This window comes from Hydra viridissima, unplaced genomic scaffold (genome assembly GCF_058129835.1).
Source record: "Hydra viridissima isolate aposymbiotic clone 2 unplaced genomic scaffold, HvirCarnegie_v1 scaffold_11, whole genome shotgun sequence".
Taxonomy (NCBI): domain Eukaryota; kingdom Metazoa; phylum Cnidaria; class Hydrozoa; order Anthoathecata; family Hydridae; genus Hydra; species Hydra viridissima.
Window position 1 is genome coordinate 13881172 of NW_028324310.1, and position 19281 is coordinate 13900452.

Below are 19281 nucleotides of genomic sequence, written 5' to 3' on the forward strand. Positions count from 1 at the left end.
TCATTTATTTATTTTGGCAGCCGGTATGAAACTTTAAGTACCAACAAAGTTGTCATCATTCGTTATATATATATATATATATATATATATATATATATATATATATATATATATATATATATATATATATATATATATATATATATATATATATATATATATGGTATTATAGTAATTATGTTAATATTTCCAGTAAGAGTGCTCAATACAGCGTAGAATAAGTAGAGCTAATATATTATTATTTTTATCATATAAACTAAATAATTAGCTTGGTTTATATTACATTACTAAAAGTTTCACGCAATAGCGATCATCAGATGTTATAAACCGTAAAAAAAACGATTCCATTTTCTCCACACTCCAAAATTTTTGTAAATCACTTCTTAGTTCATCAATCTCACTGCGCACATCTTCCACACTCCCTATTAAATTAGCATCAACGCGTAAATTCATGATAACTTTCTCATTAACACTTCTTACAGAAGGCATTTGACCATTTGATACCCATCCAAGAACAGAGGAAGAAGCTACAGGACAGCCTTCAATCCCTCTAATAACTTTACCTGTCATAAATTTATGGTACAAATCACACTCTACCAATAAGTCAATAGGAAAATCTTTGGAACCATCATCATAATCAGCTAGAGTTAACTTTGAAATATGTGGGCAATTTTTGCACGCTCGAGATATCTCTTGCCTCTGCAAAGGGCTACAAATAACTGACACACACAGAGCCTCGACATACATACAAATACATACATACAAATTAGCATTTCTATGTTGTACCTTAAGTTGAACAGCATCGAGCTTTTTAAGCCTGGAATTATCAAATTGACCGAACGTTTTGATTATTATAGCTTCTTGCCTTATTTTGTTTAGTTTCAATCTTTCGCATACATCTTTGGTAACATAAGACCTCTGACTACCGCTATTAATAACATTCTGAATACTCCACACTCACTCTCTGAATTAAAAAACTTAGCCTTTGCTGTCTGTAGCAAAATGCTATCAGACACACCTACGAGAGTTGCACTAGTTTGGGTTTGCTTCTCATTGCAAATAGAAATGTGGTGTTTCCCATTGCATTGAAAGCGCGAATAGTTAGAATAACAAAACTTTGATATATGACCTAATTTTAAACAGATGAAACATCTCTTTTGCTTTCTTAGAATTTCAATTCTCGAGTCTAAATTCGTAACTTTTAAACAATGAGAAGGCTTATGGTTTTCTGAACAATAAACACATTGTAAAACTCTTTGCTCAGGTGCTCTCTTATTTTGCGTATGAAAACCTGATGTTGTCAAGTTGTTTTTGTTTCTACAGTTATGAGAATAGTTTTGCTGTGCATTTTTGTTTAAAGAATCGTATTTCAAGTTTTTATATTCATTTTTATCATAACTTGATTTTAAAACATATTTGGCACAACACTCCTCAGCTTGTAATTCTGCATTGTAATTTTTTAAAAGTCTATCTAAAGTCCACAACTCTCCGGCAAATTTCCTAAAAATTAAAATTAAAAGTTCATCTGGCAGTTTCTCCTTAAGGATAGGAACTAACAAACAGCCGCAAGTTGTTGTTTTTATTTTTAGAGATCTAAGATTACGCATACAACTCTCTATATCATTATAAAGTTTTCTTAGTTCTTCTAGATCATTGAAATCTTTAAATTTCTTTATTTTTAACAAAGAATCCATATGTGCTGAAACTAAAACTTGTGTATTCCCGTATCTGTTAGTAAAGATTTCAATTACCTCTTTTATAATTTTCTGAACTAAGTGAAAATCCTGAAATAGCAGCCAACGCTTGGCCAGACAATTATTTAGTTAAATCAATCTATATCACTTAAACCTTCATGCCTATGAACTGATAAATTAAATTGATCCCAGAAACCCTGCCAATCTACGAGATTCCCAATAAAACCTGGCTTTACTTTTTAATTTTAGTGTCACTCCAGCCATCAACTCATGACAACACTCAACTACTCTTGCACTCTCACAAACGTCAATTTCCTCTTGATCTAAACTAATTAATATTTCCTCATCAATATTGTTTAATCTCTCGTAACTCTCGCTTAAACTATTTTTTAAACCTATTAATTTGGCATAGTTAAACTCCTCACTCTCTAATTCCTCTGTTATTTCGCTCAACAAACTTCCATAACTTACTCGTAACGCTCTCCTCGTAACGCTCTCCTCGTAACGCTCTCCTCGTAACGCTCTCCTCGTAACGCTCTCCTCGTAACGCTCTCCTCGTAACGCTCTCCTCGTAACGCTCTCCACGTAACGCTCTCCTCGTAACGCTTCCTTCGTAACGCTATCCTCCTTTAAATACCATTTATTTAAACTATTACAAAATACAAGTGTGTATGCTGCTCCACCAACAGAATATATAATAAAAGAGGTCTGTGGAAAGCACGCACCGATAAACTATCCGTTATCAATGAAAGCAATAATTAGGTTACAAGTGCCACATTGAATAACACCCACTTACAATAATTAAATAATAAATACCACTTTCAACATGCACCTTTACAATAATTAACTTATTACTGTCTCTTTTAACACTTCTGTCTTATATACGGATGATTATACCATTATCTTAAAATTTTTCTACTTATTTGTCGTTATTTGTAGTGCTTAGTAATAATTGTTTTTGTAGTGTCGTTTTTAAAAATTGTCGTTGTAGTGTTGTTTTTGAAAATTTGTTTCTAATTTGCTTTTTAATTGACTAGAATTTCAAATAGTTTTTATGTGTCAAGGTTTTGTTTAAAAGGCTCATTTAATTCATTATTAAATATACAAAAAGTAGGAAAAGGTTCCTCTTCTTTTTTTTTCATATTGAATTTTGTGATTGTGTGTGGGAAAATATTATTAGTTTTACAAATTTAAAACCAAACTTAATGGGAAAATGGACAGTATTTTACACTTCCTAAGGTGCTCCTTAAAAAATTAACACTTTAAGATAAGTTTGTTTATTTTACAGTGTTAGAATTTCACAGAATTTCAGCTATATATATGGAGAGTTTTGTTTATTCGAACAAACTTTTAATTCAACTACCGCACACAGTCTTCAAACTGTCAATGAAAAATTCAACCTCAAGGTATATTCATATTTTATTCATGTTAATCTTTCTCATATTAAACTTCTATTGTTTCTTTTAACTAATAAAAGTCAAAGTTATGATTTTTCATTTGATTCATCATTGTTGATTTAATTTTTTAATATGATGACACTTATAGTTTTCAAATTATAATTTGTTTTCTAGATTTAGAGAGGGGAAAAATCTGCACAGCATTTTTACATCGCCAGTATCCTGAATAATAGTTTGAATAGATATATAAGTAGCTATAATTGTTTGTAATCATATAAAATATATGATCTTTTGTGTGTGTTAAATATTATCTAATTTTGCATTCTTTATCCACTGCTCAAAATTAAAACCCCAATGTATCAGTGTTTGAGATTTTCAGCTGAAATTCTGTCTATTTTGTAATGTTCCTGAATCTCTTGTGTATAGCATTACCATTAATAGATCAGCTTTTTTTTTCTAGCTCTTTCTTATATCCAGAGACACAAAATGGTATGGGAACTCAAGCTTTTATGCTCGCAAAAGCAGTTGGTTGTAATTCTGCTGGAACTGTTGAATTTCTTGTTGATAAACATAGAAGTTTTTACTTTCTTGAAATGAACACTCGACTGCAAGTTGAACATCCAATTACTGAGTTTTTCTTTCAATAATTTTGTATTTCTTTAAAAAAAGCTTTGGGATTTTTTAAGGCAAAAAAATCGCCGTGCATGATTACTGTTTTTAATAATTTTTATCGCAAACAGCAGGATTTACCGATAATTACCGCTTTTACTACCAATCGATTACTGCTTCACTACCAAGTTCTAAAAAAAAACAACTTAAACAAAAATTTTCAAAGCTGAAGAAAACCTGGAATCTGTTAAAGTCCGTCTACGCCAATACGAAAGCTTAGAATCACTTCAAAAGTGTATTTGCATTCTACAGAGTGTTTAAATTGCAATTGTTTCTAAGATCATTTGGAAAACATCTCTTGGTTAAACGGGCGTTCCGGAAAAAAATTTTCCTAAGCTTTTTATTCCTTGATAAAATATGTATATATAAAAAAAAAAGCGTCAAGTTCTTTTCCGAAGAAACTCAATGTTAAAGCATTTAAAACAATGCCTCGTAGGATTGCTGCAGTAATAAAAAGTAATTGATATCCAACAAAATATTCAGTTTTTTTTTTTATAAGCCATTTTTTTAATAACATGTTTTGTAAGCTGTAAAATGTAAATTTACCATAATTTGCCACTTTGTCATTAAATTGTTATATTTTTATATTAAAATTGTGAATTCTAATCAAAATTTTAGTGTTTTTTTAATTTAAACACATCAAAAAATAATAATCAATTTAGAAAACCGCACAAATATGGTTATTTTCTTATAAAAAACACCAAATTGAAGTTTTCATATATTATAATGGGGTGTCCATTCCTATGGCCACTAGTGTAATGTAATGTTGCTTTATCAATTCACATGTGTTAACAAGTATGTATAGAACAAAATTGTTTTTGGCAGAGTTGTTAATTTGTATTTTCATCTTGATCAAGTCATGTTCTTTAGAACAAAACCTCTTAAATTAGTATTTGATCAAAGCACCTTTTGAACGGAGGACTGCTTCAACTCTCTGAGGCAAGCTGTCAATAAGTGTTGTTAATTACAATATTCCTAAGCTTTTCTATGCGTGTTCAACTAGATACCTCATTAACAAGTGGCTTTCAAGATAAAAATTATGCTTCATCCATCTTATTCAGAATAGTTATTCTTGTTTTTACGACTATTTTTTGCTTCTTTTAAATAATGCTAGTTCTTTTACAATACATGATGCATATATAAGTCCTTTTCAAAGAGGTTTAAACAAAAGTACAAGGGTTGTTATAAATAGTTGGATGATTTTTTTTAAAACAATTTTTTCTAAATTAGAAAAAATTTGTTTTTAACAAAAACGGTTCTAAGCTTTTCCATGCGTCCTATATGCAGTCGAAATGACAAGTTTCATCATCACACACTTTTTTATTTTAGCATTGAGTATTGAGCATAGGTTTTCGATTGGACTTAGGTCAGGTGACTGATTCGGACTCCACTCCAAGGCAAGGTTGAATTTTTAAATAAACGCTTTCTTACGTTTCGAAGTGTGCTTGGGATTATTACCTCGTTGAAATAGGTGGCTGCAATCTGGAAATAGGTCACGGCAATTGGGCATTGCATGATGAACAAGGATCTCATGGAACTGGTTTTCATCCATAACATGCGCAGTTAAGCATCACCATACATTTATCTTTTGATGGCCAATGTTAACCATCAAAAGACGGATTTTTGTTGTGTGTCCAAACATGAACAAACATTTTTAACATCAAATTCAATGTAAACGAGATTCTCACCATCTGATTTGCGTTAACATTATTCAAATAGTTTTTACCTCAGCTGTGTACTTTTTGTTGTTCAAGTACAACTGAAGCATTAAATATCAAACTATTCGTTCAGCTTCAAGATCTCATAGTGATTTATTAATGTTGGTTTTTTGGGAATTTATTATCATAAGGAAACTTTTCAACTATCAAAGAAAGTTTGTTTGTGAAAATTCAATAACCGTCTTAAGTTGGAAACCTAGAGACCAGAAAGTGTTAGACGGTAGACAAAATGTGAGAAGACTAGCTGGCAAACGATTAAAACGCGTGTACACTATTTGAATCGTGAAACAAGTGGATAGCAAAGGCTTGAAAAATTATAAATATTTCGATTCTGGAGAACCAAATGTTTCCTTTTGTGGATGAAATAATGCCTCTTTGGTGAACGTTCCAACAGACTAATGATTCCAAACACACCAAACTCTTTCAATCATGGTTTGACGCAGGTAAAAACACTGCAACCCAATCGCTTGCCCCATCTCCTGAACAAACTCCTATTGAGAACATATGGAAAGAAGTTGATGATAGAGTACGTTTGCATGGTAGGCTCAGAAATGCTGAAGAGTTGTGTCAGGAACTTCAAACCGCCTGGTATGATACGAGGCTCTTAAATATTTCTGGCTTTTTTAAAAGCTCCTGTGTTGTCTTTTGAAAAAAGTCGTCCGTTGATGTAATTTTTCGTTTGAATTTTGTAACTCAATCTAAGTTTCACTGATAAACGAAATAATTGGTCCTAGATTAACATACAAAAATGATTTTCCGAGGAAAAAAAAGAAGTTATAGTAGCAATGTTAGAAACCCCGTAAGCAAGCCCACCTAGAGCCAAGTGTAGGCAACCTCCTTTCGGTCCTAAGTGTGTCTGATGTTTGGCTTTTTTGCTGGACCAATATGGGCAAACACAATTAACAAATAGTTACCACAACTTTGCGGGACCGGTCTGTTTTTAATATGGGCTTCCCATATACAAATTTAAAAGTAGGCAAGTCCATATAGGGCCTATTATAGGCTGACTTATATCGGTCATAAGTGTGTTTGATAGTTGGTTTATTTATGAGACCAATCTGGGCAAACGCAACAAAAAAAATGTTAAAAAGCAAGATCATTCAACTTTACTGGACCTGTGTGGTTTTAACGTGGGATTATCTTAGGGAGCGAAAACCCGACAGGAATACCAGCGGGTACTCGTAGACGGGTAATTTTAATAACTTTAGTTACCCGATATCCAAGCCTTCGGGTCGGGTATTACCCAATTTAAACTACTCAAATATTACCCGTAGAAGTACCCGATTAACGGGCAATTTTATTACCCGATTTCTTTACCCGAAAATTGGGTAATAAAATTACCCCTAGAAGTACCCGAAAATCGGGTAATAAAATTACCCGATAATCCGGTATATCGGGGAATAAAACTACCCGATAATTCGGATAATAAAATTATCCGAAATAAGGTAATAAACCCGATCCTCAAACCGAAATTTTCGCGCTATCGGGTATTTTCGTTCATTTTTTTTTTTTTTTGTTTTTTTTTTTGTTTTTACTGTGCTTTTTTAAATTTAACTTTATTTCAGTTCTTTTAATATCACATTTATTTCTATTTATTAGTTCCACCCAGTCCGTGTAAGTATTAACTTTTAACTAATTTAAAGTTAATACTTACATGGAGTGGGTGGAACTAATACTCCATGTAAGTATTAATTCCACCTACTCCATGTAAGTAATAATTTTTAATTGAATAGTTTCAAATGTTTTTAAACTATTTTAGAAAACATTTGGTGATAATTACATTTATTGTTCAGGATTACAACTAAAAAAAATTTCATCAGATTTTGAATCTGAAATGGAATTTGAAAATGACATTGATTATTTCCCTCTTGAGAAAAAAAAAATTAGCTGGTAAAACTCAACTTCTTCCCCCTTTATTTTCTAGTGCCACAACTCAAATTCTTCCCCCTTTATTTTCTATGCCATTTTCTGTTACGGCGTCATGTTCACCAACATTGATAACAACTTTACCGATTATGCCATTATCTTATGAAACACCATTTTCATCTCTTGACATAGCAGCATTGATGACACCAACCCAGTGTACTCGTTTATCTAACACGACAACAGGTTGCATGTCAAAGACGGTAACAACGACATCACCAGTTTCAAATATTGGTGAGTTACATAATTTAAAAAACTCATAAGGATGCCTACCTTGCATATTTTTTAATGTATTTGATCTCAAGCTGAATCAGTTGTTAGTAATTTGATTTTTATTATTTATGATTTATGGCATTATAGTACAGTTAACACTATTTTAGATGTTGTAACAGTACAAAACATTGGGAGTGCATTATCTTGCAGTAATACATCTAGTAAGTGATTATTGATTGTTGATTATTTGGTTTTTTTCAGATTAAGTGACTATATTATGTGATAATGTAAGTAATTATTTACACTTTACCAAGATCAAACAAAGCATGGATTGGTGGTACAGTTGCTGAAAGTGTGTGTGGATATTCAGCAAACTCAGACTATCCACACCGACATGCTAAATGCTATGCTAAGTAAAGGGAATAAAATGGTGCAGGCTTCATGTTTACCAGACGGGATAATATTTCCGATGGACACCATGGAAGCTTTTGATGCAATTGAAATGAAGCTAACAATGAAGATAACATGAAATGAAGATAACAATATTGCAAACATGATTGTAAGATAATAGTTATGACCTAGATATTAGTTTAATGTACAGTTCAATATAAAATAGAAAAGCAATAAAATTGAGTAGAAGCAACTACTTATCTATATTTCTTTCCTATTTTATAATGAACTTTAAGCTTTGTTAACTTTAGCATAATATTTTTAGTTTATCTTATTTTAAGATTGCAATATCAGTATTCTGGTGTTTAGTAAATATCCTGTATCATTCATACAAACTGTATATGCATTTTTGCTATTATGTAATAAATTTTTAATTTTTAGATTGTTTAAAATAACCTTTTTTAGATTATCTTAATGTGTTTGATTAAATGTTTTGCAGGTTAACTTTCTAGCCGGTACCGGAGGGAGAAAAGTCGACGAAGCAGTTCGCCGTATGATGCAGCAGTTGTTTAACAATAACTTAGCTCTGCAATTTAATGGTCAGCGAGGGCAGTCAAAAAAAGTGTTAAAGGGTACTGAGTTATTTCAAGTGATTTATAGTGATATTGATATTTTTAAATAAATATTGGTAATATTTCTCTGCTATTTTGCCAGATATTAAATACAATTAAACATATGTAAATTTTGTTTGGTTAGTTTTAAAAATTGTGCACTCTATTGTTATGTTTAGTAAAGCCCTTATGGTTCAGATTTTCAAAGACGATAAGAATATTGTGTATTTAAGATTTTTTAACTGTTGGAAATGTATTATTTTTTATAGGAGCCTTAAAGCTTAACAACCTGACGTCGACTTGTACGATGAAAGATTTCAAAATATGCCTTGCAAAATGGCTTATTGGTGCTCGCGATCGAGACGGTAATAGAGCTAAGCGTGGCGAAGCAAGAAAACAGTCTAACAAGCTCTAATTTATTTATACCTTTTTTTGTATAATATAACATTTACATTGATAGGAAATATATATTATACTCAGCATATTGTTTATTGCTTTTATCTAATATATATATACACATATATAAATACATATATATATATATATATAAATATATACATATATATATATATATATATATATATATATATATATATATATATATATATATATATATATATATATATATATATATATATATATATATATATGTATGTATGTATGTATATATATTAAATGTTAAATATTAAACTTGACCTATAGATCAAGTTAAATGTTTAACATAGTAGTTTATTGGTACCAATATATATTGGTATCGATATGGATTGACAAACTAAAGTTTCATATAGGTCCCAAAAAAAAAGGAGTTTATTGGATTCAATATGGGCCAACCATCGAATGTTCCATATAGGCCAAAGTTAATAAAAGAAAATGGGAGTTTATTGGGTCCAATATGGGCTAATCATAAAAAATTATGTTTGGGTCAAAGTAACTAAAAGAAAATAGGAGTTTGTTGGGTCCAATATGGGCTACCTATATGTACTAGCCCATATAAGACCCGTTAATAAACCGCGGACAAATTTTTATGGGTCTAATATAGGATTCCTACATAGGGCCCATAAAACAGCCCACATGGGTCCGATATATGACCCATGCACTATTGTTAACTGGGAACACTTCACAGTTGACAAGAATTTTAATCGAAGAAATGACCGCTACATCTCAACCAAACCAGCTAGGGATGTCTCAGAACATATCAGGAGTGTTGGGCATTCAAAATATCCAAGTCAGCTGATGGTTTTTGGGCTGGTAGCATCAGATGGCAAAAAGATGCCTCCTGTGTTCTTTGACTCTGGATTTAAGCTTAACGCTGATGGATACCTTGACATGTTACAACAGTTTGTACTTCCATTGGTCCAAAGCAACTATCAAAACACATCAGACATGTTTTTTGTCCAAGATCATGCACCTTGTCATACCTCAAAACGAACTCAAAACTGGCTCAGTGACAACCTCAACTTCTGGCTCAAGGAAATGTGACCTCCCAGCAGTCCAGTTTAAAGTCCTTTAGATTATTCAGCCTTTCAGAACAGCTGAGAAACTTGCAAACAGCAACATCCTAATTTGGACTCGTTGAAACATTCAGTGAGGTCAGAATGGAGCAAGATGTCAGAGGATTACATTAAAGAAGACCCGCTCAAGATTTAGGGCAAGAGTTGAGGCTGTCATTCACGCTGAAGGAGGGCTTTTGGAACAAATATGTTCTTCCATTTGTGATGTTAATTTTGTTGGAAAATAAACTTTTCTTAAAAAATCTCCTTCCCAGTTCTTTTGAACTTGAATTAGATTTTTAAAAAGGTGCGCGATAGTTGTAGCCGCTCGGTAAGCATCGACGTTTGTTTTTTCGGTTTCTTTGAAGATAAATCGAGTTTTCTGATGTTTATTATAAAAGAACTCTGTGTGCGTCTAACATGTAAAAAGCTTTTGGTGAGACAAGGTTATTTTAATTATGCATGAAATTGTTATTTAAAACTCATAAAAATAAGTTTAATGTTTTTAATCGAATAGTAATTCTGCGCAATGTCTTCTAAGGTTAAAACAAAAAAACATGAGGTTTACAAGGTAACGCTTTTTTTATTCTGGAAAGTGGTATTGTATCATGAGATGTCTAAATAAGATAAAAAATACAAAACTTTTCAAAAAATATAACTTTTTAGTGACGAAGCTAAAAGCCAAACTTTTTTAAAAGAAAATAATCAGGACTCATTAATAACTTTTTAATCATGCTCTTTTCAAATAAATAGCACCAAAATGTGCGGAAAAGAAAATATAATACAATTTATTATCCTGTTTTAGTTGCATCCTAACAATCTTACTAAAAAACGAAGTTAACAAAAAAGGAAAGACAGAAAGAAAGAAAGACAGAAAGAAAGAAAGACAGACAGACAGACAGACAGACAGAAAGAAAGAATGTGAACGAAGTGCTTTTTGATTTTTCCATTTGATGACCACTGGTTTTTTTAAATACTGTTAATCTGATAACACACTCCCTACTACATCTATTAGCTCTTGTATTGTTGTTTCCGGATGAGTAGGGAGGTAATCTTCCAGAGCATATATTTGGTTTTCGTTTAGAGCGCCATTATAGCGTTCACATTTTTCATTATGGGACAAACCCATTTTTATTGCAAGCTTAAAGGTGTCTAGCGACCCTCTAAAAATTCCAATTTTTAGTCCTATTTCTCTTCCTTCTTTTAATCCTATTTGCCTTCCCTCTATTCTTCCCTCTATTCTTCCCTCTATTCTTCCTTCCTTTCTTCCCTCTTCTCTCCCTTTTTTTCTACCTTGTTCAAATGCCGCTTCTGTATCATTTACATTTTGTTCTCTTTGTTGTGTCCAACAATTTTCAGTGTAATCATTTTTCATGAACATAACATGACCAATCTGAAAAAAAATTGAACAAAAAATCAACAAAATTAAAAGAAGCTCTTTTCGCAGTGACCAGCTTTTGTACCAGAAAAAAGTTACATTTTTATTAGATTGAATTTTAAAACCAAAAAATGTGGTTTCTATTTCCATCAAAATGTTTGTATTTTTTTTTTTTTTAGCTGATTATCAATTTGAGTTCAGTAGCTCAAATATTTTTTATTAAAGTAGATTTTTTTACAAAGGAGTAAAGTACTGATACAAAAACTGATCGAGCTACTAAGGTGATAATAAGAAACAAAGCAAAACGATAATACAACCTTGATTTGAGAACTGAACTTAATTATGGAAAGTCAAATAGTCAGAATATCTAATGATTATTTTTACTCTTTTAACTTATATCTATATATTAATCATGCCTCTAACAGGGTAAAAAACTATGTTCTGTAAGGGTGAAAAAATTTGTATATATTAAGGGTCTGCGTTTACTATGTTTTTTAGTACGAACGATCCCGATCGTATTTTTTATTTTCTGAAATCATTCAAAATCATTCCGAACGATCGCGAACGGACACTTTTGACGTTAAAATTTTTTTTGATCCATTTCAATGGTAAACGAGCTTTAACGCTATTAAACAAAACACTGTTTGTAATGATTTTTAAAAGTTTATTATGAATTGGAAAGGCTCGTTTAACTTACCTTTAAAGTAAGGATGAAGCATGTGAGCAGCAGTATAAGCAATAGCAAATTAGAATCTATCAAAAGATTTTCAAAGAATGGAGTCAAGACTTCATACATTGGAAATCTTTTGTTCAAGTTGTCAATGAGCTTTTGAAGAAAACTTTTGGCTAGACCGGCATCAAGAAGAGTCATTGCATCTACAGTTTTGGTAATATTCAAGATGAGATGAAAAGATACTCTCTGAATTATAGGGACTTCATTAGAAGAAAAGAATTCTGATGTACTTTTGTAGGAGATTAATGTTGGTAGTACTTCATCCAAGGTATCAAAATTATCCTCTGTAGGACTTTCTTTAGCAAACTTACCTCCGTTCTCACCTTAAAAAAAAGATAATTGATAACAAATTTGTTTGCTTACGTTTGTAAAAGTCCGTAAAAGTTTACTAAACTAATTTAATAGCTTTTTACGTTTATCAAAATTAAATTAAATGCCTTATTCTTTAATAAAACTTAATTAACCTTTTTAAAAAACCTTTAAGATATATTTTACCTGGAAATTCTCTGATTCTTTAAATTGCGTCACGAAGTTTCAAAACGGATTCAATCAGCATACAAGTAGTGTTTCATCGCATAACAACAGATTGAATAATCTTTCGATAAACAATCGTAGTGTCGCCATCAGGTTTGTCTTCATGCTCGTTTTGATTGTTCACCTCACGTTTGATTCTTGCTTTGCATAAGGCTGATTTGTGTACTTTTTGGGCCAGCTTATTGAATGAACAACAGCCTTTTTCATTTCTGGAACATTATCAATAGCCCCATCGATCGCCAGCTGAAGGCTATGGTAAAAACACTACAATGGACGTCAATCACTCCTGTGTTTTTCGAAGCATTCTTCATGTTCTTGGCGTTATAGTGAACCATAAATGGTTTAATGCCTCGGACATCTTGAATTTGAATATAAATATGTTAAAGTTCGTTAAGCTAACATAAATATTTTCAAATGTTGTTAAACATTAAGTAAGTCAAATTAAATTTAACAACGCTAATGAAATATTTATGATTTAAAATAGTTTAATAAGATATAAAACGTATGTGTTCATTTTTGCAGAAATCGCTTCTCCTTGTCCAACACCTTGCCCACTGCCTCTTTAACATTTCCAAAGAGCAACGGTAGTTTAAACCTTGAGAAGGATGTTTCATGCTTGAGTGTCGCCTATAAAATAAAAAGTTTGTTATGGTTTTTTAAGTATCATTTATGATCGTTTGAATCGTTTTTAAACTTAAATTAAAAAAATATAAAGTTTTCCGGGAAAAAGCAAAACATCAGCAACTTAAAAAAAAAAAAAAAATTGAACCGGTATAGCAGTCTAAAGTTAATCCCGTCAATAAATACTCCCGGAGTATTTATTTCCTAGGAAATATGTACTCCGGGAGTATTTTTATCCTAGGAAATAATTACTCACGGGAGTAATTATTTCCTGGGATAAAAATACTCCCCCAGGATATAAGTACTCCCCTAAAGTTGAATTTTGAAATATATAAATATAACACTGAATTTGAGGTGGCGCGTCGCATCTCTCTGATGCGTACTGATTAAATAATTTTAAGCGTAACAACATTGGTTAAAAAACAGATGGTTTTTACAGTATTTTTACATTGAAAAGAGGTTGCATCTTTTATTATTTTACTTCCTTTAAAGTTTTCAAAAATATTATAAAAATACCGTGGCACCTCCAAATTTTATCAAGAGGATATTTTTTCTTTCTACTTGTACCGTTTTTTTTGGTAATCGGCTTTAATCGGCATTTTATTGGGTTTCCCATGGTTAATTTTTTATTTTTATTTTAAACAGTTATATCTTGTAGTATTTAGAATCCTTATGATTCCTTGGGATTATCATGAGAAAATCCCTTATTAAAAATTTCTTCCTAATTTTTCTTTTCTAAAAAAATTCTAATACTGGAACCCAGCACTATTTTTGGCCTGCGGTTTTGGTACAAAAAAATGATTAATAGATAAAAGTAATTATTTACAGTTTATAAAGTTTTACAGTTGTAATTATTGTGTTTGAATACAATATTTATAAACAAAATAAATTCTTTTGAGGAAAAGGTAAAAGATGCTGAGACTTTAAACATGATAACAAGTGTCCCCGCATTTTCAATACATCAAAGTTCGTTTCCATAGGTGATTTACCTGCTAATAATTCGGCTGCAAAGGCAACAGCAAACAATCCACAATTAAAATCATCTGTTTGTTTTTGTACAGGCAGAAAAGTTATAAGTAAGTCTTCATTACTATTAACATTGTTTTTATATAGACTGAACACATTTCAAAGAAACAGGATTCAGTGAATCATAAAGACTATCACAAATATTGACTCTTCCATTAGAACAAAATGTAAGAAACCAATGGCATGAACCATTATGCATAAGTTGAATATGTTCAATATTGACTGGCTGGTATGGATTATTTGAACATTTTTGAGAATTTAGTACAGATTGGAATTCTGCATTTGGTCCTAGCTGTTTACAAATAAGCATTTGGGCAGCATCCATGATGTTGCCATTTAGCCACGAATTATGAGACAACAAAATCTGTTTATCTTCATTTTTAAGATGATAAAGATTTGGAAAATTTAACCATAGTTTTTGAGGTTTTAAAGCCTTTTTTGAGTCAACTGAATTGATTATTTGATGTGATTTCCAAAATGTTTGTTCAACTGTAAACCATGAATGTTTTTCTGCACAAATGATAATCCATGCAGATTTCCATTTTTCATTATTGACAATATTGTTCAAGCAAGCTGCAACTCCACTAAAAGATCCAAATATTTTTAATAACTTTTGAATACTTACTTTTATTCTATTGTTCCGTTGCATTAAACTTGAGAGTTCGTGATCTTGAAATTTAAGGAAAATACGCGGAAGAAGAAACTTTTTTTTTTGTTGCAAAATGTTTTTAAATCTCTTACAGGTATGATACAACGATTGATATGTTTCCGTAACAATAATGGATGTTTTCACTGCACCAATCAATATCATTTCAACAACTTCGTCAGGTAACATGCACCATAAACTTGTAACTTTTTCTTCAGTTTCAACACAAGAACTCAACATATCATTATATAATGACTTTTTATTTTTATCAATGTATGGCTTAAGTAAAGTAATGTTGTATTTTTTCTTTAGAGTAGTATTTTTTTGGTTAACCAAAGTGCACAAGTTGTTTTTAGAAATTGAATGTACTGTATATGGACCAAGCCATTTAAATGAAAATTTTCCTCCTTTTCTATCTATCCTTTTTTGATTTTTTAAAAGAACTTTATCATTAATTCCAATCAAATGAGGTGCTTGATGGCGTTTATTATAATCTTTCTGCTGTTTATTTTGAGCAGTTTGAATGTTTTTGAATGCGGTATGGTAAACTTTTTCTCGTAAAGAAATAAAAGAAGTAAGAACTGCATCAAAAGTTTCTCTGTCAAAACTTTCAATGTCATGCTTTTTAATATCAACCATTCCGTATTTAACATCTACAGGTAAAGTGGGTTCTCGATTATATAATAGAAAAAATGGTGAATATTTTGTTGAAGTGTGCTTGCTAACACGATGTGCAAATAAAATTCCTTCAATAATGTAGGGCCATTCTACAGCTTTTTCATCAAGAACTTTAACTAATGCTTCTTTTATAGTTCTATTTTGACACTCACATAAGCCATTAGATTGGGGATGGTAAGCAGAAGTTACCCTTTGCTCAGTTCCTGTCATTGCATGCAATTTTTCGCTGACTTCATTTACAAACTCTCTTCCTTGATCATTAATTTGTATTTTAATGCACCCATGTTGACAGGTTACTTCATATAAAAAGAGTGCAATTGAATCAGCAGTTTTGTTTTTAAGAGGTTTAGCTTCTGACCATTTTGTGAAATAGTCTATACAGACAACTAAATGTTTAAAACCATCAACCTCTGGCAAATTACAAACATCAATTCCAACTTGTTCCATTGCTTTACTTACAATTGGAATGGAATGCAGTTCTGTTGAAGAACTTATTATTCTACCATGTTTTTGACATTGATCACACTTTTGAATAAACTTTTCTACGTCGAATTTAATATTGTGCCAGTAAAACCTGCTAAAGATTTTGTGATGAGTTGCATCTCTTCCACGGTGCGAGGCCATTGCTTTTGCTTTGGAATTTTCACTAAGACCAAAATGAATGTCAGATATTATCTTTTGCTGTTGATCTTTACAAGCAACGACTAACTTTTTGCTACGGTATAGTAATTGTCCAGATAAAATGCTAAAATTTTTGCAAGCTTTTCGAAAATTAGATTTCTTTCCTTTATCAGCTTTAATTTCTAGAGGATAAACTTTTTCTTTAAGGTACTTTTCAATTGCAACAAAATCAACATGTCTCGCCATTTTTTATTTTAAGTGGTGTAAAATTTACTTTCGATATTGAAGGAACAATTTTACGACAAGCGATGCATCGCAATGTCTTCAAATCCTTTTTCAGACTTGATATACTACTAAGTTCACTTGGTTTTTAATAAGTTTAAGAACTTAACTATAACATAATACTGCTCAATTTACCACAAAACAGAATTTACAAATGTAAAATCAATTGTCATTAAAAGATTGCTTTTCGAATTTAATTTAAATGGTAATAAGTACTCTCATTGGGAGTACTTATTTACTAAAGGGAGTATTTATTTACTAGCTTAAAATGACTGGGGGAGTACTTTTTGACTAGGAAATAAGTACTCCGGGAGTATTTTTTTACAGGGAGTTATTTTAAGCTGCTACACCGGTAATTAGTAAAGTAGATGATATTTAAAATCTTTTACAATCTATAAATACATTTTTTCCCCTCAAAACACAGCATTTATATCAAATTAATTCAAATACATTACCTTTGGCACGCAGTATGCCATATAATCTTTTAATGCATCCGAGGTAGCTGCAGTGAATATCATGTTATCACATGCAAACCATTTCATCACTTCCAAATCAAATCGCTGGCCCATGTTTGATGGCTTCCATTTAACGCAGTTTATGATTTTTTTGCCTGACAACTTTCGTTTTTTTAGTAGATCTTTCAAGAGCACATGGGGTTTGGCCACCCCAAGCACCTTCAAATATGTTATCTTCATTATTATTTTTTTTAAGCTGAAGTTGGCCTTTATCTTACTTTCTCTTTTTTTGATAGCTATTCTTCTTGGAAGACAACCCAGTCCTCAGGGTGCGCATTTGTAAGATGACGATGAAGTCCAGTTGTTGAGCTTCCAGTAGTTTTTAGTTGATGATTGCACTTCCAGTAGTTTTTAGTTGATGATGCATTGAGCAACATTAGGATCGTCTTCTAACTTCATAAAAAAGCTCCACAAGATCGGATTTCTAGCTCATGACATGTTCAGCAGTCAGCAGAAAAGTTTTTCCAACTGAAGTTTAAAAACTAAACATTGACAGGAGCTTAATTTCTTTGTCTCTTCAAAAGTTGAAAATCCAAAAGGTAATGCTCTTTCCCGAAAAAATCGTAAAAATTAATTTTAAAACAGCTATAAATTGTTAACAGTAATCAAAAAAATTAACTATATAGCAGTTTAAACTATTATACTTTATTCTAATAACTAGCTTTTACAAATAAACTACAAGCTTTTACTAGTTATTAGAACAAAGTCAGCAGTAATTAAATAATGGGAGTAACAATTTTACTAGAAATTGAACTGAATTAGAACTAATTACTTCTAGAAAGTCTACAAACATAGTTAAAAGTACTTGGAGTCTTAGTCGTAACTTATTAACAATCATGGTTCTGAAAAAGTGGTTATTGAAACGAGAAGACTTAATGAAAGATTCACAAGAATTAAAGCAAAAAAATTCATTAAAAATCGGAAAATTCCGCTTTTGCTAGATAAACCTCATTGAAACTTTGGAAAAATCAAGTAAGTTTGTTAAGTTTGTTGAAGTTCCTTAAAAACGCTTGTTTGCTAAAACTCAAACTATAACAAACGTAACAAATTTTAAATCGTATGATTTGAACAATCACGATCACAGGCCAAAAATGAGTGGACACACATCAAACAATTTTATCGTAATTGCTTTTTTGCTATTCTTGTTAAATTTGTGGTCATCCGAAGCAAACGCACACCCTTAGTATATATGTATTCATAAAGGTTTTTAACACTTACTTGTGGATCCATCATTGATTGCTTTCCAATAAACGGATCATAACTAGTGCTTTCAAGATTTGCCCTTTTTTTTCTGCAATAAGGTGAGTAGGAAGTTGTATCATATCTGGGATCTTTTAGCCTTTTTGCTGGGGTTTGAGAAAACGTTGTTTCATTTAATTTTGAAGATAGAGATTCTATTACGCCACAATTGAGAACAGGTTTGCAATCAGCCATACTTTCAATTTCAACTTTTACGATTATTTATTTCTAAAGTTAGAATGATATTATTATATGCTTTTATTACAAAAAAAAAAAAAAAAAAACACTTCAAGTAAGTCATTGTTATATATATATAAATATAAGGGTGGGTCGAATTGTAATGAACATTTGGTTGCAGTAATAAAACAGTGTGAAAATGTTGTTACATGACCCAATGCTTAAAAAAAATTTTAATCTATTTTGTTAAAAGTTATTGTTACACAAGCCTAAGAATGTAAAAAATACATAAATCTTTCTGACAGTCAATTCACTCGTCAAAACCTTTTTCCAATAGTGATTAGCTAAGAACACTGTTCAGAAAGGTTATTTATGTAGTAAGGAAGATGCGTTTGTTATTTGAAATTATTATTTGAAATAAGCCTTGGTATCCACTTTAAGCAGTTCAAACCTTGCTTTCTTGCTCAACAACTCCATGCCATGTCAAGATTTACATCTGTTGAACTAGATGCTGAACTTAGACTATTGAATTAGATGCTGAATCATTTTTAGTTGTCTGTTCATCAGCTTGCTGAACCAGTATGGAAAGGTTGGTAGAATAAACTTCGTGACATGTCTTAAGGTCATCACTGGACACATGAAACAGCAGAGGAAGCGGTGTTACCTGACAGTTGTCGCAATCAATCATGTCAGAATATGTTTCAGCAAATGTTCAGGATGAGCAAA

At 31.4% G+C, this 19281-nt stretch overlaps 1 protein-coding gene and 1 pseudogene across 1 annotated transcript; one reads left to right on the forward strand and one right to left on the reverse strand.

The window, feature by feature from the left end:
- Positions 1-3080: 3080 nt before the first annotated feature.
- LOC149882324 (uncharacterized) lies at positions 3081-9030 on the forward strand (annotated as a pseudogene).
- Positions 9031-10668: 1638 nt separating this feature from the next.
- Positions 10669-18608, reverse strand: LOC149882325 (uncharacterized). The gene is made up of 4 exons (XM_090067675.1): positions 17080-18608; positions 12712-13377; positions 12181-12539; positions 10669-11498 (listed from the first exon to the last, which is right to left on the reverse strand). Exons 3-4 carry the CDS (start codon positions 12352-12354, stop codon positions 11085-11087), a joined length of 588 nt encoding a protein of 195 aa, XP_089923801.1. The 5' UTR covers positions 12355-12539; positions 12712-13377; positions 17080-18608; the 3' UTR covers positions 10669-11084.
- Between the last annotated feature and the right edge of the window lie 673 nt (positions 18609-19281).

Bases quoted from the DNA above. Each gene is read 5' to 3' on its own strand.
- LOC149882325 (XM_090067675.1), bottom strand. From the start codon at position 12,354: ATGACTCTTCTTGATGCCGGTCTAGCCAAAAGTTTTCTTCAAAAGCTC. The intron at 11,499-12,180 runs GTAAGTTAAACG...ATTTTTTTTCAG, and splicing joins GCTTCATCCTTACTTTAAAG to ATTGGTCATGTTATGTTCAT.